General features: G+C 35.4%; 1 protein-coding gene across 1 annotated transcript in view; it reads left to right on the plus strand.

Moving 5' to 3' along the window:
* Positions 1–22,535, plus strand: part of LOC149773656 (uncharacterized) — a 208,564-nt gene that overhangs the window by 152,949 nt on the left and 33,080 nt on the right. Inside the window, exons 43-50 of the mRNA XM_089946245.1 lie at positions 407–577; positions 4,603–4,696; positions 5,033–5,115; positions 9,050–9,214; positions 11,727–11,820; positions 12,752–12,925; positions 18,832–18,914; positions 20,085–20,193. Of these exons, the coding sequence (XP_089802371.1) occupies positions 407–577; positions 4,603–4,696; positions 5,033–5,115; positions 9,050–9,214; positions 11,727–11,820; positions 12,752–12,925; positions 18,832–18,914; positions 20,085–20,193 (973 nt within the window). The remainder of the gene's footprint in view (positions 1–406; positions 578–4,602; positions 4,697–5,032; positions 5,116–9,049; positions 9,215–11,726; positions 11,821–12,751; positions 12,926–18,831; positions 18,915–20,084; positions 20,194–22,535) is intronic.

The following is a 22,535-nucleotide window of genomic DNA, read 5'->3' on the forward strand; positions in this document are numbered from 1 at the left end:
CTACATCATGCTGAGGAAATGTAACAAAAAGCCTTTTATAATGGCACACATAGTCAGCCAAGCCAGGCTGTCATGGGAAAATATTGAAACTGTGACCCATGGATTATAAATCTGATGTTGTACAAGTATAGCAACTGTGGCTTCTCAGAGTGTTCCAAATGGGGCAAGCATTTGCCAAGCCAGATTTAGTAGTTTCTTTGGGGTTCTCCATGTCCCTTCACATCAAGGACAACTGTACACCTACATCTTGCTGTTAAGTGTTGCATAAGTTGTTAGAGCATGTACATCAATGCAATGTGAAATAAAGAGAGTTAAAACAATTTCATATCAGCTTTAATTTGCAATAGGTTTTCATGATATTTCCAACTTACTATAAGCTGTGATATATGCAATATTGTTACCGCAGACAGGTAGTGTGCAATGTTTCAAGAAAGGCTGTTCACATAAATGCAGTCACCCTGTAATGGATGATGGATGTTGCCCTGTCTGCCTTGATTGTTTCTATGAGGGGAAAAGGCATCGGGATGGATCAACTTTCAATTCAGATGTGGACCTCTGCCAACAGTGTACTTGTAGGGTAAGTCAACTATAGTTTCATTTGAATAAATAGAGTAAAACCTGAATTAAATGATAACTAATTCTGACAGACACTGCACATAATGGGTAGACATTCAGATATCTCTGTATACAGTATTAGTCATGAATCAGCAAGCACCCGTTTATATTTGACTGAGTCTCTCAAGTCCATTCTCAATTTATTCAGGTTTACTGTTTGTGTGTGTACTTTGGATAGGTTTTTATTTCAGCCATACAAAAGTGGCCACAGGAAAAACCCTTTAAAAAAAGAACATTTACATATTACTTGCAGGATACTGAGTCTCACCATATGTAAGACTGTAGTACCATATGTAAGACTGTATTGCCATATGTAAAGCTGTATCACCATATGTAAGACTGTATCATCATATGTAAGACTGTATTGTCATATGTAAGACTGTAGCACCCTTTGCAAGGCTGTAGCACCATATGTAAGACTGTATCACCATATCTAATACTGTGTAAGACTACATCACCATTTGCAAGGCTGTATCACCATATGTAAGACTGTATTGCCATATATGACTGTATCACTATTTGTGAGACTATATCACCATATGTAAAACTATATCACCATATATAAGACTGCATCACCATATGTGAGACTGTATCACCAAATGTGAAACTGCCTCACCATATATCAGACTATCACCATTTGTAAGGCTGTATCACCATTTGTAAGGCTGTATCACCATATGTAAGACTGTATCACCATATTTAAGACTATATCGCCATATATAAGACTATCACCATTTGTAAGGCTGTATCACCATATGTAAGACTGTACCACCATATGTAAGACTATGACACCATACGTGAAGCTGTATCACCATATGTAAGACTGTATAACCATATGTGAGACTGTATCACCATATGTAAGACTATTGCAATAGGTAAGACTGGTGCACCATATGTAAGATTATCACCATATGTAAGACTGTAGCACTATATGTAAGACTATCACCGTATATGAGACTGTATTGCCATATGTAAGACTGTAGCACCATTTGCAAGGCTGTAGCACCATATGTAAGACTGTATCACCATATCTAAGACTGTGTAAGACTACATCACCATTTGCAAGGCTGTATCATCATATGTAAGACTGTATTGCCATATATAAGACTGTATCACTATTTGTGAGACTATAGCACCATATGTAAGACTATATCACCATGTATAAGACTGCATCACTATATGTGAGATTGTATCACCAAATGTGAAACTGCCTCACCATATGTCAGACTATCACCATTTGTAAGGCTGTATCACCATATGTAAGATTGTATCACCATATTTAAGACTCTATTGCCATATGTAAGACTATCACCATTTGTAAGGCTGTATCACCATATGTAAGACTGTATCACCATACGTAAGACATTACCACCATATGTAAGACTATGGCACCATATGTGAAGCTGTATCACCATATGTAAGACTGTATAACCATATGTGAGACTGTATCACCATATGTAAGACTGTATTGCCATAGGTAAGACTGTTGCACCATATGTAAGACTATCACCATATGTAAGACTGTAGCACTATATGTAAGACTGTATCACCATATGTGAGACTGCATCATCATATGTAAGAATGTATCACCATAAGTAGGAGTGTATCATCATATGTCAGACTGCATCACTGTATGTATGTAAGACTCACCATATGTAAGACTGTGTCACTATTTGTGAGACTGTATGACCATTTGTAAGACTGTATTGCCATATGTAAGTCTATCACCATATGTGAGACTGAATCACCATATGTAAGACTGTATCACCACTTGAGAGACTGTATCACCATATGTAAGACTGTATCACCATATGTGAGACTCTATAGCCATATGTGAGATTTGGTGTCCTGCAATTACTGAGTAAATAGTAATCAAACAAATGCAAACAAAGCTCTGGTTATTGTTTATCTGGTACTGTGGTCAATAACACATTTTTAGGTCAGCTGATTCTAAGGCCAAGTTGTAAGCCATTGTGTCAGTCATCCATCATCCTTCTGTTGTCCTTGGATTAAGAGTTGGCTGTTGCCACTCTGAAAGCTGTATTTCAGATATGATTTTGATCCAACTTGGACTATGAAACTTATATCATAAAAATCTTTAATTATCCTCATGGTGTAATAGAGATCCACACATATTAATGAAGTGATCTTGCATCTGATTGAATGAAGTTGTTAATGATTTAGTAGCCATATTTTTATATGAATTTGATGAAAAGCTAAAATTATGGAATTGTATTTTCAAGAACAGGGCTATGTTTGAGACATAGCTCACATATGGTGATAGAGTCTCACATATGGTGATACAGTCAGGTATATGTTTGAGAATAAGTGAGATCTATGCATATTAATGAGGTGATTGTGCATCTGATTGGCTGAGCTTATTACCATTCTGAAGGACATATTTCTGATCTGATTTTGATGAAACTTTTAACATTGGTTGATCATGACCTCAGACAAGTTTGATAATGAGCAAGACCTATGCATAATAATGAAGTCTTTTGGGATTTGATTGGCTGAGCAGAAACTATTTCTGGTGTGATTTGTAGCAAGTTTCCTTGCTTTTCAATTCCAGTTTTCTTTCATGGAAACAGGTTGAACTGATTGGACAGTTGTATGGCCTTTTTCCATGGAGAGGCTACAAAATGCATATGTTGTCCATGGAGTTCACTTGATATTTTCCATCCTGTCCATGGAAAAGGACAGGACATTTTTCAGATTGTCTTTTGACAACTGGATATTTTCATTACAAACCAAGAGGCTGGAAATAAGCAGGCAGATTGTATATGCATGCTATACATATGGAAAACTGTGTAGATGTTTTGTCATCATTTCTAGGGGTTATCCAGTTCACTTAAATTATCATTTTTATTTATTGTAATTATTTTTGCTCAGACATTATTTGATCTCTATGCTCCATATATAAATTCCATTCTGACCATTTGTAAACCTCATGATTCTAATAGTGGTGTCATCTTTAAATTAGTTGGTTATAGATTTTAACCACTCATAAGCAATTAATTAGTTTGTTATAGATTTTAACCACTTGTAAAAATTAATTAGTTATATATTTTAACTATTCATAAGTAATTAATTAGTTGGTTATAGATTTTAACCACTTGTAAGAAATTAATTTGTTATAGATTTTTACCACTTGTAAGAAATTAATTACTTTGTTCCAGATTTTAACCACTTGTAATAAATTAATTAGTTTGTTATAGATTTTAATTAGTTTGTTATAGATTTTAACCATTAGTAAGAAATTAATTAGTTGGTTATATATTATAACCACTCATAAGAAATTAATTAGTTGGTTATAGATTTTAACCACTTGTAAGAAAATAATTAGTTTTTTATAGCTTTAAACCACTTGTAAGAAATTAATTAGTTATAGATTTTAACCACGGTAAGAAATAAACAGATTTGCAACAATTCAAGATTGGATTGCCATCTAATATGTAGTTATTTGTACGTTTGTAACTTTTTATGCTTCCAGAGAAAATTTTGTAAAATTAGTATGCATAGATTATGTTAATACTGTGGATAAAAGCGAAGGTAAAATAGAAATAAAACTTGCAAGGATTTACAATCTAAGTGTACCTGTGTACATATTTTGTGTTGATACATGCAGTGAACAAATGCAAAAGCTAGCATGTTGTGTCATTTACAGGTGTTGATACATGCAGTGCTATCTTGGATTTCTCTTTGATATGGAAGCACCTCCCTGTTTGGATGAAATTTTTGAAAGATTGAGTAATTTGATTGACCAGCGGTGTAAATCCACTTTTACAATTTGGAGTCCAACACAATATCTAAATACGTGTAGTTATTGTGTTTGTTTTATTCTGAGGTGATGTTTGTTGAAGTGCATAATTTTGCGTTTCAATCTGTATTATGTATGTTTTCTGTATAGCATGTTGCTAGTACTTGATTATTGAGCAAAGAAAAAAAATCATTGAAGTCTGATAAAGTTATGTGAATGCATTTCAGAGTGGGAATGTTACATGCCAGACTACTTCATGTCCTGAGGTGTCATGTAACAGGCCAGTGACCCAATCAGGACAGTGCTGCCCTGTCTGTGCAGGTACTTTGCTACAAAAAGTATATTGTATTTGAGTTGCTTTTATAGTTAGTGTGGTTTTTTTTCACTGAGAAAGAGTAATGGGCTCTGCTTTGAAATTTGCAATCTTCCTCTATCATTTAGTGCATATTTTCATTCCTACAAAAAGAGGATAAAGATATGATTCAGCAGGATATAAAAACACCCATGAAATAATTTTATTTTAAGTCAATAGGATAGGCTAGAACATACATTAGATTTCATTTTAAGTAAAATAATATATGATTTGAGTGTCCATCCTGAACATTTTTAAAAGTGTTAAACAAGTCATAAGTATTATTTCTGTGTTATACATTATAGAATGTCACTATCTGGGAAAGGTTTACCAGGATGGTGTCACTTTCCCCCAGCCAGAGGACAATTGCCAGAAATGTCGATGCCAGGTAAACTAAAAATTGATTAACTTATCTGTCAGTCTGTCCTTCCATTTGTTATACCTCTTTTTCCAGTGCATAACTCTCTCCACCACCTTTGACCCCCAGTATTTACATGTCCAATTGGCCATGGGGGTTCTTGGGTTTAGGACCACTAGGAAAATATTTATCAAAAACCAGAAAGAGATTGGATCACCACACACATACCCAGAATTACTTATGGACTCTAATAAAAATAAACAATCAGCATATAAAAATATAAATAAATTCATAGACTCAGCAGGACTTAGGAACAAAATATAATTGCTATCCCCACAAAACCAAAAGACCCAGTAACTAGCTAAATAAATTTAGAAGCCCCACCATAAAAACCCATAACATATAATTCAGTTTTATAAAAATATTAATAAATAATTCACTTACGAAGCACCTATCAAAAACTAAGGAAACCACAAAATCAGATGTCCTAGATGTCCTTAACAAACTGAGTAATCAGCTAGGACTCTAGTCTCTTGCTAAATAAAGTATAAATAACATTCAATCTCTAAAAACATTAATAAATAAATAACTTAAAGAGGCAATATCTAGAAACTTATAAATAACATAATGTAGGAAGCACACCCTAAACACCTGGACTAGTAATACCATAATAACCATGAAAATCTCTCTTCATACATGATTTCTACTAACAACCTCTATAAACAGCATAGAACACCCTCCCTTTTTAGAACATTTTTAATATAAAGAAAAAGAAAGAAAAAAACGCAAGAAACACCAGGCAAATGCAACAAGAAACCAGCGATGTGAAGCCACCAGGACCATTCTGGAGCTCTCCTTCCCACTAATGACAGCCAACCATTCAAGTGTAAGATACCTTTATGAACCCACAGATTGAGGCCAAACTATCAGAGTTCCTTGATCCCATAAAAGCCTGGGGGAGGTGGCACTATTCCCTTTCCCAGGAACAACTAGCAGGCTGTGGTGCAGTCAGAAAAAAGTGGCACATGCACAACTGTGCACACGCCACTATAATTAAACTCAACAACAACAAAAGGACCACAGTTGTATCAAAAAATCTCCACACTAAATAATGTTAGATGATTACTTTTTGTATAAATGCTGCATATAAAAACAATTTCTGCACACCATCTAAAATTTATTACAGTAGTTATTCTTTTCTCGTAGAATGATCTTGACACTATTCACAAACTAGCAATCACTTTTCCTTCCTCTATGCATAAAATGAAAAATTTACCAAAACATACACTTTCCTTAACAAAGTATATGAATTTGTGAAAATTTTAATATGCCAAAAGCAACAGAGATATAACATAATGTGCATTGTCAGTAAGTATATTGTACAAATATAGGCATGATTATGGCCAGATATAGGCATGATTATTGCACAAATATAGGCTTGATTATGGCCAGATATAGGCCTGATTAATGCCAGATATCGGCCTGACTATTACCAGATATAGGCATGATTAATGCCAGATATAGGCCTGATTATTGCCAGATATAGGCATGATTAATGCCAGATATAGGCCTGATTAATGCCAGATGTAGGCTTGATTAATGCCAGATATAGGCCTGATTAATGCCAGACATAGGCTTGATTACTGCCAGATATAGACATGAGTATTGCCAGATATAGGCCTGATTAATGCCAGATATAAGCCTGATTAATGCTATATATAGCTGAATTTTGTTAAATATCATGACATTAAATGCTGTTATGTAGAGCACACATATATAGAAAACTGACACTAATATATTGCTTAGAAGAAACTTAAGGAATTACAGTGGAAAACCACAAAAAGAGACTTATTCACAAAAAGGTTAACAAATAGACTTGTTAAAGAATAAAGTTAACAGAGACTTGTTGAAGAATAATGCAAATAGAGAGAAATGTTGAATAAAGGAAACAGTTGTGTTAAAGAATAATGCAAATAGAGAGAAATGTTGAATAAAGGAAACAGATGTGTTGAAGGAAAAAGTAAGCATAGATTAAAGCAAATAGAAGGACTTGTTGAAGACAAAAGTAAACAGAAGTAAACATTGAGACTTACTGAAGACAAAGGTAAACATAAAGACTTGTTGAAGATAAAAGTAAACACTAAGACTTGCTGAAGACAAAAGTAAACACAGAGACTTATTGGAATAAAGAGTAATCATTTTAAGCATCTTCAACCTGTGAAGATTGTCTAGACTTGATTTTACAACTAAATTATTTGCAGTTTGGTTTGCATGGCTTTCAATCCTTCATTGTTATGGCATACTGTCCATTCTCTTTCCCAAAATATAATTTTTTTGTTACTAAAAAAATGTAACGAGTTTTATGGTTTGCTCAGATTAGTAACAGAGCTAAAGTCCTTTCATATCAGTTTTATATTTCAGTGGAAGCAACTCATATTTAGGTAACCGATTAGCCTGGATAGTTATCTCCCTGGATTTGTTACCAATGATGGAAATGAATAGTTATCTCCCTGGATATTGTTACCAGTAATGGTAATACTTGAGAGTTCATAGAAAATACTTTTAAATCGAAAACACAATAATTTCTAAAAACAAAAACTTTAGAAAAATATCACAAAAGTTATTTATGGCAGGATGTTTACAAAAGTATAAACTTCCATGAATAGCAATATTTCTGAAGTTATGTTCTTCATATATGATGTAAATTTGCATCACTTAAACTGTCCAAGCCATCAGTATTCTCAATACTTTGATTAGTTTTTGCCACAGCACAATTTATCCCGATGCAGGTTGTACCCAGGATTCACACAATTTATCCCTATCCAGGTTACTTCCAGAATTCAAAATCTTTGTTGTCATCTACTCTCATTATCGATTATCAGATCAAATATATATCATACCAAATATGATCATCCTTCTCAGTTTCTGTAGATGAAATTCAGGTTACAAGAAGAGTCCATATAACCTACGAAAATGTGACCTATGAGCCCCATCCTTTCTTGTCATCACATTGAAAGCTGTATGGATTAAGGGATGTAATTTAAATATCCATGAATGTGTAGTTAAATAAGATAGACAGCAGTATGGATTAAGGGAGGTAATTTATGTGTATTGATGTATGTGTAGTTAACTAAGACAGCTGTATGGATTAAGGGATGTAATTTATATAAACATGAATGTGTAGTTAAATAAGATAGACAGCAGTATGGATTGAGGGAGGTAATTTATATATATTGATGTATGTGTAGTTAACTAAGACAGCTGTATAGATTAAGGGATGTAATTTATATAAACATGAATGTGTAGTTAAATAAGATAGACAGCAGTATGGATTAAGGGAGGTAATTTATATATATTGATGTATGTGTAGTTAACTAAGACAGCTGTATGGATTAAGGGATGTAATTTATATAAACATGAATGTGTAGTTAAATAAGATAGACAGCAGTATGGATTAAGGGAGGTAATTTATATATATTGATGTATGTGTAGTTAACTAAGACAACTGTATGGATTAAGGGATGTAATTTATATAAACATGACTGTGTAGTTAAATAGGATAGACAGCAGTATGGATTAAGGGAGGTGATTTATATATATTGATGTATGTGTAGTTAACTAAGACATCAGTGTGGATTAAGGGAGGTAATTTATATATCCATGAATGTGTAGATAAAAGAAAAACATTGATAGTTCTATGGATTAAGGTAGTTTATATATATATATATATATATATATATATATATATATATATATATATATATATATATATATATATATATATATATTCATGAATGAATGAATGAGTAGATGAATAACATTGACAGCTTTATTGATTAAGGGGGTTAATTTATATATATCCATGAATGTGTAGATGAATATAACTGACAGCTGTATAAAGTTGGGGCAGTAATTTTCTGACAATGTTCAGCTTTTCTTACTGTTTTTTTTTTTCCTTCTGCAGGGTGGTCGTGTGAGATGTGACAAGCAGGCATGTGATATTCCACAGTGCACACATCCAAGACTTGACCTGTGCTGTCCTCAGTGTAATGAATGCTACTATCAGGGTAGATTGTATCAGAACAATTCCCCATTTAAACCCAATCCTTGCAAGACTTGTTTCTGCTCAGTGAGTTGAATTTTCCTTATACATTTAACATTAGTAATCAAGGAAATTGTTATCAGAAGGTTAAAAGTAGATTTTAAAAGCAATTCATGTCTGTTGCAGCATTGGTTATATTTACAGCATTTCTTCCATGATAAGACCTGGGAGTCAGTCAGATAAATTCATCAAAAGTAGTGGATGGGTCTTTAATCAAGTAAGGGTCCCCTAGTGGCCGAGTGGTCTAAAGCGCTGTCCATTACAGATCACTGCCATCTCACCTCTGTCTGCGTGGGTTCGAGTCTCGGATTCAGCCAATGTGGGTATGTGAGGGTGAGAAAGCTTGCCAGTAGCTTCTTGTGGGTTGATGGTTCTTTCTGGGGTTTTCCCTTGTTCTTCCTCCACCATTAATACTGGCTGCCATGTATAGCCTATTGTGTGCAGGAAAATGGCATTAAACCCTACAACAACAACAATTTAATCAAGTAAAGATATTTTTAATAAATATTTGATTAAATTGTGTAAAAAAAATGATGGCTGAACTAAACATCAAGTGTTAATTTATCATTGGATAAATATGGTAATTTAATTTTGTTTCTTACTTTTTCCTTGTCTTGTTTTGAGTAGGAATGTAGGCTTTAAATTCAGTTGTTTTGTTTTTTCTGGTTTTAGTGGCACTTTTAACACATTATTGGCTATATCATGTTGAGGAAATGAGAGCTAAGTGCATTTCCCAAGGACACACAGATGTTGCTAACCCGAGCTTCCTTGGGCAAGTATCAAACAAGCTACCCTTGGGTTACAAGTTAGATGCTCTGCCAACTAATCTGTTGTGGTGACATCATTCAGCAACACTTGGTGTCTTGCCTTTTTCAGATCCACAGCTCAGTGACACTTGGTGTATTGATTTTTTTCAGATCCACTGTTTAGTGACACTTGGTGTCTTGTCTTTTTCAGATCCACTGTTCAGTGACACTTGGTGTATTGATTTTTTCAGATCCACTGTTTAGTGACACTTGGTGTCTTGTCTTTTTCAGATCCACTGTTCAGTGACACTTGGTGTCTTGACTTTTTTCAGATCCACAGTTCAGCAACTCTTGATGTCTTGCCTTTTTCAGATCCACTGTTCAGTGACACTTGGTGTCTTGTCTTTTTTAGAGACATGACCATGGACTAAAACATTGATTTTGTACAAAAACTTTAGCACTGAGTTCACATTGCCAACATTGTTGCTGAGAGGTAACATCACTATGTCTCATAATGTCTTTGAAAAAGGCAATACAGAATGTGTGTATTTGTTCATAATGGGCCAATATAGTACAGTGCTCATGGATTATAATAAGGTTTTAAAGTGTAACACCAAAGTGAGGATACCTTATACTGAGATAGGATACAAAGATTTGTCATAATGGTAGATCACGTACACAAGACCTCAAAAATAGAACACTTGTGCGATACATACAAAAAAAACCCCACCAAAATATAACGCAATACAAGCAAGGCTTTGGCATAATGGTAGATGATACAAAACCATAAAATGGAACACTTGTATGATGTAAGCAAGGCTTTAGTAATAAGGGATATATGTTGTACACAAAATCACCAAATTATTGTGTGTTTAATGATATTATGCCACTTTAGAATTGGTCCTCATCAGCCAGGAACTAAAACTAGTAAACAAATTTAAGAGCAAGACAGGTACTGAAAATGGAAATGAATTTGAATGCAAATCCATGACCATATTCATGTTATATGGCAGGAAGTTTTATACTGAGGGGATCTATTGTGAGGTACTTCTACATCAGCTACAGCTTCATTGAAGAAAGATTCTAAATACATTTATGTGGAAAATGATTGATGATAAATTATCACATGATGAAAATTATCTTAATTGATGATAAATTATCACATGATGAAAATTATCTTAATTGATGATAAATTATCACATGATGAAAATTATCTTAATTGATGATAAATTATCACATGATGAAAATTATCTTAATTGATGATAAATTATCACATGATGAAAATTATCTTAATTGATGATAAATTATCACATGATGAAAATTATCTTAATTGATGATAGATTATCACATGATGAAAAACTATCTTCATTGATCATAAATTATCACATGATGAAAAATCATCTTACATTTATTGGCAGGATGTGATCTTCAACATACATGATTCTGTGAAAGACATTTCTGCTTAGAAGCCTACATCAAATTTGACAAATATGATAGAATGTTTCTGTTTATCTACCCTCTGTTTTGATTTCCCAACACTAGTGTACACTTGGGGCATTCCATAAAATTGGAATTAGCTGATAAAGATGTGAAGGTTTACAGGGGAGTTTGGTGGTGCTCTCATCATTGGGGTACATAGGGCATCAAAAGTTAGCTGGTAGCTCTTGCAGATTAAGGTGGTAAATTACCTGGTTACCAGTGCTATGTGAATGCCCTGTACACTTAATTTAATACTTGTAGTTTTATGGAGTACATGTACTTGTTAAATTCAGAATGGACATGTTGATTTTCAGAATGGAAATGTGCAGTGCAGTGAGTTAACATGCCCCTCCCTAACATGCCTACAACAGGAGACATTACCTGGACAATGCTGCCCTCGCTGTAAAGGTAGGCAATAATGAATTTGCCCCAGATTCCTACACAAAGTGTGTCATTACTAGATATTAATTTTTTTATCAGTTGGGATTCAGGGATTCACATGTTGATTTGTGCATCAAAGTAAACAAAGGAAATGTGTGTAACAGTTGTTTCCCTTCCCATTCCTTCATTTTACTGCTTCAGTGTCATCAAATTATTTAATAACATATGACTAATTTGCTAAATATTATATGTGGGTCTTTTCCTTTTGGAATTTAGGATGCATTATCAGTTTACCTTAGAAATAGATTGCGAGAGAGCTGTGTGACCTGTTTCATGTGTTTGTCTCAGGTTGTCAGCATGTCAGACTGTGTTACAAGGAAGAGAGCTGTATGACCTGTTTTGTGCTTGTTTCATGTTGTCAGCATGATGGACTGTGTTACAAAGAATAGAGCTGTATGCCCTGTTTTATATGCTTGTCTCAGGTTGTCAGCATGATGGACTGTGTTACAAGGAAGAGAGCTGTATGCCTTGTTTTATATGTTTGTCTCAGGTTGTCAGCATGTGGGACTGTGCTTCAAAGAAGATAGCTGTATGACCTGTTTTATATGTTTGTCTCAGGTTGTCAGCATGTGGAACTGTGTTACAAAGAAGAGAGCTGTATGACCTGTTTTATATGTTTGTCTCAGGTTGTCAGTATGAGGGACTGTTACAAGGAAGAGAGCTGTATGACCTGTGTTTTATATGTTTGTCTCAGGTTATCAGCATGAGGGACTGTGTTACAAGGAAGGGAGCTGTATGACCTGTGTTTTATATGTTTGTCTCAGGTTGTCAGCATGAGGGACTGTGTTACAAGGAAGAGAGCTGTATGACCTGTTTTATGTGTTTGTCTCAGTTTGTCAGCATGTGGGACTGTGTTACAAAGAAGAGCTGTATGACCTATTTTATTTGTTTATCTCAGGTTGTCAACATGAGGGTGTGCAATATGAAGATGGAGCCCAATGGATGCTTCGCAACAACCCATGTGTAACTTGTACATGTTATGGAGGCTTTGTGACATGTATGGAGGTACAGTGTGTCACACCCTGCAGGAATCCTGTCTCAGTCCCAGGTCAATGCTGTCCTGTATGTCCCAGTGAGTTTTCAGTTTCTGTCAATTTTAAATATGTCTCATATGCATAATAATCTCTATACAAGATGCAGTTGTGGTGGAGATTTTACATTGGGTACTGAGGTACAGTGTGTAGGAATAAGTCCTTTCAGCTTAGTCTTTGGTAATCTCATGTTCTGAAGGATAGTTCCTTGCACCTGTTCCAAGTCAGTGCTGTTCCATCTATTCTAGTGTGTACATTTTCAGATATCTTCTGCCAGCTCCATCTGTCCCAGTAAGTATTTGAATTAGTGTCTGTGATCAATTATAATGTGCCCCATCATGGTTATCAGGTGATCAGTGTGTGTGATCATTCAAAATGCATTTCATCTGTGGTAGTGGGTGATCAGTATGTGTGATAATTCTAAATGCATCCCATCTGTGGTAATTTGTGATCAGTATGTGTGATCATTCAAAATGCATCCCATCTGTGGAAGTGGGTGTTCAGTATGTGTGATCATTCAAAATGCATCCCATCTGTGGTAGTGGGTGATCAGTATGTGATAATTCTGAATGTATCCCATCAGTGGTAGTGTGTGATCAGTATGTGTGATAATTCTAAATGCATCCCATCTGTGGTAGTGGGTGATCAGTATGTGTGATAATTCTAAATGCATCCCATCTGTGGTAGTGGGTGATCAGTATGTGATAATTCTAAATGCATCCCATCTGTGGTAATTTGTGATCAGTATGTGTGATAATTCTAAATGCATCCCATCTGTGGTAGTGGGTGATCAGTATGTGTGACAATTCTAAATGCATCCCATCTGTGGAAGTGGATGATCAGTATGTATGATAATTCTAAATGCATCCCATCTGTGGTAGTGAGTGATCAGTATGTTTGATAATTCTAAATGCATCCCATCTGTGGTAGTGGGTGATCAGTATGTTTGATAATTCTAAATGCATCCCATCTGTGGTAGTGGGTGATCAGTATGTGTGATAATTCTAAATGCGTCCCATCTGTGGAAGTGGGTGATCAGTATGTGTGATAATTCTAAATGCATCCCATCTGTGGTAGTTTGTGATCAGTATGTGTGATAATTTAAAATGCATCCATCAGTCTTACTGGATGATCAGTATGTGCTAGCATTCAATTTTTTGCCTGTTATGACAAAGCATTCTGCACTCTAACTGTATGATTATACATAGCAGTAATCATCCTAAAACCGTGTCATCCTGTTTTGGATGAACATTTTGTAATAGAGCTGCAATGTTGACTAGTTTACTGCCTATAAACATTTACAGAATTACTAAGCATGTCAACTACCTGTCAGCAGACATGCCAACTCTCCAGATTTAATCAGGAGTCTCCACCTGTATGTAGAAAACCCAACAGTCCCAAGCGGGAGCAAAATTCTTCCATTCAGAACATCTTATTATTCAGAACAGTATCACATAATCAGACACATTTCTGTACATTGCACTTCTACAAAGTATACACAGATAGTCAAATACCCCTATTAACTTATGTTGCACACTGCAACCATTATACAAAGTTATAATTCAATTCAACATTTGCAAATCTAGAATATCACATGAATGCACGAGGTTACTGTGAATTAACCCATTAGCGAATTACAATATTAATTCTTTTCATAAACATTGCTTATATCTCAGAATATGCATGTAGATCAAACACTACAAATGAATCAAACCCTACAAATGGTAATTCTACATATTAACGATTCTAGTAATGAAGTATACATACTGCACATAATTAAAGTACAATTATCTTGCCGTAATAGATTGCGACAAGCGAGCAAATAAGTCACTGACCTTTATGAATCTCTTTTGTAATTCCCAGAATAACAATGTTTTCCACCAATTTTGAATGATGTCGGAGTAGCTTATAACTTCCTTATGTAATTCCTGCAAGATGGTTAGGTGACTACTTATGTTTAGTTTCAAGACACTAGATTTAAACTTGCAATTCCAATGGTGGCCATGCCTTGCTCAATTCTGAGTGGATGTCGATTCACCCATGGTCTACATAATTAGCAGACATTGTCCCTCTCCGGCAGTCTGTCAAGGGTGGATTTATGACCCCCACTTGATATCGTCTGTCTCCCTTTCCTTGGCCTCACTGTAATTTGTTGATGCTTAGATGGAGACTGAGCTAGGGCTCTACAGCTAAGACTTTGGTCATACAGTTTGTGAAATATATTAAAGGTTGCAACTGAACATGTGTCATTTGCATGGCAAGATCAAATAATCACCCTCTGTTACTTGCCGTTAAGCAAGTAGCACTTGCAGTTCAGTCAAAGGATTGTCACATGGGAACACAGCTATGACGTTAAGGTTTACTGGAAGAGACAGAACTCAATTTGGCACTAAGTACATTGCAAGCTCCATCAAAAGGATTGTCAACTTGAAAACAAAGTAAATGTTGCCATTACAAGCCAAGAGCTTTTGGGGCCATGTGCACATTTAGAAAACTTGTATATGGTAAACGGGTACCTGGTGGCTCATTTTACTACCCAGGTGATTATCAACGGTGGATACCCAACTACTTGGGTACCCATTCACAGCTCTATCAACCAAACAGAAGGAAAAACATGTATGTGTAATTTTAATTCTGCATGGACAATACAATGTAGGCATTTAATAAAAAGCATAAATGGTGTCCATTATACGTTTTGTTTAGTTTGCAATTCTGACTTTGGAAAATTTCATGGAGGGAAAAACTATGTTGAAATGTATTGCAAGAATTCCACTCATATCACTAATGATAAATGGCCCAAAAAACTCATGTTATTTTCAGCAACAGATGATTATGTATATACAATAAGGTTATTGTTTTATAAAAAGAATGTCATTAACAGATTATAATGGTTGGGGGACAAGCGTGTGAGATAATCCTACTTTACAAATCCAGTCTCCCACTTTAAATGACCAACAGTCCCACTTTCAATACTGAAAAAGTTGGCATGCCTGTGTCAGTGTTGCTGGAACTAAATGTTCCAATTAAAATTATGTATTTTTGCCAAATAGGGCTGTTTATTTGGATGTTTCTTCTCTAACTCTGTTACCCAATCATAATACCATAGGAGAACTACTACTACCTCACAAATCCAGCCCTCCCAGATAACACTCTTAGCTAAAGGGAGCTAAGAATTGTCTGCCATCCTATGTGGCAGCTGGGCAGATTGATCTCACCTTAGGTATATGGATTGGATGCAAATCCCATGAACCTGTCAGTTACTACTTTTGCCCATCCCAGAAAGCACGTTCTCATTACAAGAGACCTTGCAAAAGCCAGAATCTACTTGGAAGATATACCATTACAAGTTGGAGGAGTTTTCATTTCTAAGGAATGTATACTCCGTCTATATTTCCATTTTTTCCCTTTCTATGCTGACAGAGTTCTGCCTATACAATTTTATAACACTTTGTTGTCATCTCACATTTAGGTACTTGCATGTGAGCAAGTAAATTCACATTAAGTCAGGCTATAATTATTTATGTACGTGTAAGTTTTTAGTGCTTATAGAAAACTTCTAATATATGTGTAATTCAGTTACAAACTGGTACATATCGATGAGTTTCTATTCTAAGACATTTGTAGTGTCCAGGTGCCAAGCTTCAATAATTTTACTTGTACAGATGTTCTGTGGGCATTTTTCCCTACAGGTAAATTGTCTCACAATGGATGTTGTTGCACCTGCTTTGTAAGTATCTTTAATGGTGCATCAGGTCCTTTTTGTGTACATTTCTGTATTGCTTCCACTCTGGTTGAAAAAGTACATGTTATGCATTCCGTCATATTTAAAGATTACCTAGTCACTCCCATGGGTAGCCTATGTGACTGCACAAAATAGGTTTGGGCTACAATATTTTTATATGCATGCATGTCTTTATGCCCGTAAGAGACTCATTATATGTGCATAATTGTGTCATTATTGGTACATACAAGCAAGTTTCCTTTCTTAGCCTTAGAATGCCATTCTTCAATGATTCTACCTGTACATACCATCCTTGACCTATTGTATTTAAAATCATCTGCTACAACTATTTTCTAGGTAACCATCAATTGGTAAACCTCTGCACTCGGTGGAATGAATCTGATTGCTCAGTTCTCTCCTTATATGCACCATCTATTAGGACTATATTTCACAATATATCCAATGAGATGGATCTTACTACTAAATTTATCTGAAATTTTGTATTCATATGACCTAGCCAATCCAATGGGAAGTTACTGAATTCTTCTAGAACCATCCCATTTCCATCAGCAAATGAGAAATTAACCCCAAATCATAATTGTCTTATTATTAAGTGTTATGAATATTTAATTTGCATTGTTTGTTAGTTGTTGTTTTTTTAAAAGCTTCTTTTATTTCATTACATGCTATTGTAATGTAACTGCATGTTGGACTTAAGCTTGTCCAAAAACTACTTGACATGAATTATTGATCTTTTTTTATTCTGTAAATAGTTAAATTATTCTCTTTATGTATGGGTTTATTATTATTAGCGTTATTATTAGAAGTAAACATGTTTATTTGAATCTGGGGTCTAGGTTATTGGGATTCTCCTGGCATACCTGGCATAGTCCAGGTTATATAATATAATTTTAGTAACAGACTTTTTAATTATAAATAACATTTTATTTTGTAAAAATTAAGAAGTTTCTAGACAGTTATTTTCAATTAGGTAATATCTATAGTTCGAAAATGCTAATTGTGACCTGAGGTCAAGTAGAGGACTATATAATCTTGTCACTGGAAAAATTATTCATTTGTGCTTTAACATCTGAGCAGAATCAAGTTATTATTGTGTACAGTATTTGATTTTGAATTATTCAAATTGTTTCTTCTCTGGAAATACAAAAGTGCTCTGTTAACATTCTTGGAAATAAAGACTGAATTTATACTGAAATTTTAAATAAGGATTTCTTTCTGGATTGTATTATTATTGTGATCTAACAAAAGAATGTTCACACATAAACACTTTGCAAGCCATCACAGGCATATCAACACTTTCGGCATTGGACTTAATTTGGATTTCATCTAAAGTATATTAAGAACTTTAATTGTTAGAACTTGTGTCTGTAATTCTAGGATTATTTGGAATTTAATTCATAATACCATAAAGATTCCCTTGTTTACATTTTCAGTTTGTAATCTTGTGAAATAAATTATTTGTTGAATTTTCGAAAGCTTGAAGCATTTTACCCATTTCTGTTACATATTTTGAGAGCATAGACTCATAACATAAGATTATTATATATCTATATTATTTTGTCCATTAAATGATTGTCATGTGCCAAAGGGGTGCCATTTTGTTTACATCCCACTTTATTCATTGGAAAATAAGAGAGAATAATGAGCAATATTTATTTGTGTGTGAGATAGGGAAAGTCCACCTTAGGGGTAAGAACTCATCTAAGCCTCATTCAGACTACTTGAATGAGATTTCTGTATCCCACACCAGTATACTTGATGACTGCCTTGAATGAGATTTCTGTATCCCACACCAGTATACTTGATGACTGCCTTGAATGGGATGTCCCTGTCCCACACCAGTATACTTAATGATTGCCTTGATGGGATTTATCTATCCCACACCAGTATACCTGATGACTGCCTCAAATGGGATTTCTCTATCCCACAACATTATACATAGTGACTGTCTTGAATGGGATTTATCTATCCCACACCAGTATACTTGATGACTGCCATGAATGGGATGTCCCTGTCCCACACCAGTATATTTGATGATTGCCTTGAATGGGATTTATCTATCCCACACCAGTATACTTGGTATGTTCTGTTAGTCTCCAATACCAAACTAGTTGCCACAGGTAAGATGTTGTAAAGATGAATAACTTTATGAATTATTACCACATAAAATCTTTGACACATAATTTTGGAATGGTTTCTCCACAGCTTGCCATTTTGAAGGAACCCAGTACAAAGATGGTGAATCCTTCAACCCTACCAGTGATTCTTGTGACGTCTGTATCTGTCAGGTAGAAAGCTTCCAGATTTTTTTATGTTAATGGTAATTGATAAATGATCAGAATGAACACATTCATTTGCAAGGTAGTTTTCTCTAAGAAGTTTTATCATGTAATTAAACGGAAGTGCTTGTTTTTTACATTTCATGTTAATTGGCTGAACAATATAGAATTTAAAACAATTTGATTTTTTGTATAGCCTATGTTAGGTGATACTAGACATAATGATCTCATTGGCATCTGTATGCATACCTGTCAGTCTTTCCATCTGTATGTATGCCTGTCAGTCATCCCATATGTATGCATATCTGTCAGTCTTCCCATCTGTATGTATGCCTGTCAGTCTTCCCATCTGTATGTATGCCTGTCAGTCATCCCATGTGTATGCATATCTGTCAGTCTTCTCATCAGTATGCCTATCTGTCAATCTTCCCATTTGTACATTCATCCACACTCTAGATTGACTGCAGTGTTCAAGTGCTTTCTTTTTATGTACGTCTTTCTCCCATTATCAATGCTTGTCAGCTTGCTTGAAATACAGGTTATGGACAGTTTCTTGTACAGTGAAAACTAGACATCTATTCATGCCATCACAGAGTTGTTCATGGTTTGATTTAATTGGCACAGGTGGAGCCATGGTGGCTTATTGGTAAGCATGCTGCATTCATGACCAAAAGGGTGCAGGTTCAAATCCTACCATCAGACTAGCCTGTGTTAGATAACTTGGTGTGTCCTTGGGCAAGGCACTTTACTCCAATTGCCACAGCACTAAATAACCTACTTGTGTTGCTGTGACATAAAATACCAAACCAAAACTTAGAACTTAGAGTGCATTTGCATTAAGCTTTATTTAGAGCCCATAGTGAAATTTGTTAGAGGTCTAGAGACATACTGTTTATGGAATTCATATTTCTTTGTACACCTTACACCTGCTTATATTTTTCTGCATGATTACATTAATTTATAGAATTTAATTTTTTTATCCATCCAGTTGTAAGCTTTTCCCATCAGATTTTCAGTTGTAAGCTTTCTCTATCATATTTCCAGGGTGGTTGGTTGCATTGCTGTACGCTTTCCCCATCATATTTCCAGGGTGGATGGTTGCATTGCTGTATGCTTTCCCCATCATTTTTTCAGGGTGGTTGGTTGCATTGCTGTATGCTTTCCCCATCATATTTTCAGGGTGGCCAGTTGCATTGTAATCATGAAACCTGTCCTGAAATAGCTGGATGCCCTAAGGAACAACAACTGGGGCCTAAAGAAGGTGAATGTTGCCCCACATGTGCTGGATGTAAGTATTATGTCAGGACAAACAGTGTATGTATGAGTTATCTTGCTGATATCTCATATGGATGTTGCTTATCCTAGTTTCCTAGTAGTACTTCTCAATGGAATGCCAGTCAGTTGCAGCTTAAACCCCTAGCAGGTTACCCCCCCCCCCCACCAGCAGGTTAAACCCCCAGCAGATACCCCTGACCACAATCATATCTTAGCCAGCCAGAACAAGCAGGCTTACTTGCACAACAGCAGTGTTAAGAATGGGCCACAAATCCTCAAAACTTTGAGTACTAAAAATGAAATAGGAACATCAAAATGTTCATGGTCAGTGGTTGATTGGTCCATCATTTTGATTTTGAAACAGACTTATGAACCCTACTTTATGACATATGGAATATGCAATTTATGTTTAAGGTAGTATTGATAATAATTAATATATATATATATATATATATATATATATATATATATACAGTGGAACCCTGCTATAACGCGATGATCGGGGTCCATAAAATCGGATCGCGTTAAAAGCGGGGTCGCGTTAATGCGGGGTTTTACAATATTTAACTTTTTTCCGAGAACATATACGTGTATACATGTACAATGATCAAAAGTCGGCTTATCATCAGATGAATATTAACTGGAATGCATTAATTAAGATATATTCAAAATAATCGATGGCTAATATATTTATAGGTTATTACTGTGCATTAAAAACATTTACTAACTTTTATTTGTTTGAACGATAATACAGATTGACCGATAATACCAGACTATCGCTATATCATGAAAAGCGTATCAACACCGTATGCTACCATGCCGTCGTGGCATGCAGTTCATCCATAATGGATGTAATTTCATTGAAAATCGTACAGATTTAAAATATTCAATAATTTTGTAATAGTCTGAATTCGTCGTGTAAAATATCGGATGAACAAAATACTGAAACCATTTACTTGCCGTCTGATATCGTACGGTCATTGCATGCAGCTATTCCCGGGTCTACATACGGTGTCTGTACAAATTTCATACCGCTAAAATTTTATCATATGCGACAACTGCAAGAATAATTAACAATCAACGCATGATTTCAGCGTGCAAATAACTTTTATTTCAGATTTTATGAACATCAAAAGAAACATGTGAAAACTGCTAAATTAATCGTTGCGCAAAGTGCAAAGTCAGTGTGGTTCCAAATTTAAATTTCATCATTTCTTGAAAAATATATCCAATGACGTTTGCTTCTTTGCCGCGAACTGTTGGGTTCTAGCAAAGTCAAGAATGTTTCTTAATTGAAGGACTTTGACGCTGTCAACATCTTGTGTTTCCAGCCACCTTAAACTTGCTTCTAAATGTACTACTGCTTCAGACACTTTTGGTGGGGGAGTTGGGGTGCCATCGTCATCGTTATCATTATCGTCACTGGTTTCAGGTTCTGATTGTGCAGCTTCATTCTTCCTGCTGACATTTGTAACAATTTCTTCATCTGATATGTGTTCATATATAGGGCAGATGTCATCTACTGAATACCAGTTAAGGATATCATGATGACTGTGCTCGTATTTTTTGAGTGCTTCTTCTGCTAAATGTACGTCGTCTTCAGTGAATCCTGTAAATTCAAGCTCATCGTCACTATCATTTTGTGTCGAGGGCGTAAAAGCTGGCCCAAGACCCTTTATCCAGCATCGTTCAATGCAGCATGCAGTGATAGCATCCCAGGCTTTACCTCCAAGGTGACATACTTCTTTTAAGTTGAGTAATGCCAATGATGTGTCGACGGATGCATTATTATCTGCTACCATTCCCTTTATCATTTCACGGCAATAATTTTGTTTAAATACGGAAATTATGCCTTGGTCAAGTGGCTGGATTTCTGACGTAGTGTTTTTCGGGAGGTACGAAACTTTGATCTTGCCATCACTGCTGACAAGATTTTCCGCTGGGGGGTGGGCAGGGCAATTATCCAGCAGGAGGAGAGCTTTTTCCTCCAGCTTGAGTTTTCGTAAATGAGCCCGCACATCTGGAACGAATGTTTTGTGAAACCAGTCGTCAAATATGGAGCTATTCATCCAAGCATTCTTGCTGTTAGTGTACTGAAATGGAAGTGCCTTCATATTTACATGATGAAAACATCTGGGAGCTTTCGATTTTCCAATCATCAGAGGTCTGACTTTGTGGCTGCCAGACTTGTTAACACAAAATAAGAGAGTCACTCTGTCCTTCCTCTTCTTGAAACCTTCTCGTTTGTGACTGTCAGTCTTGGTTGCAAGGGTGCGATTGGGTAACATTTTATAACATAAACCAGTCTCATCGCAGTTGTAAACTTGGTCGGCTGTGTAGCAACCGTCCTCCAGC

The sequence above is a fragment of the Sinohyriopsis cumingii genome, unplaced genomic scaffold (genome assembly GCF_028554795.1).
Source record: "Sinohyriopsis cumingii isolate HCF-2022 unplaced genomic scaffold, ASM2855479v2 utg000622l, whole genome shotgun sequence".
NCBI classification, from domain to species: Eukaryota; Metazoa; Mollusca; class Bivalvia; order Unionida; family Unionidae; genus Sinohyriopsis; species Sinohyriopsis cumingii.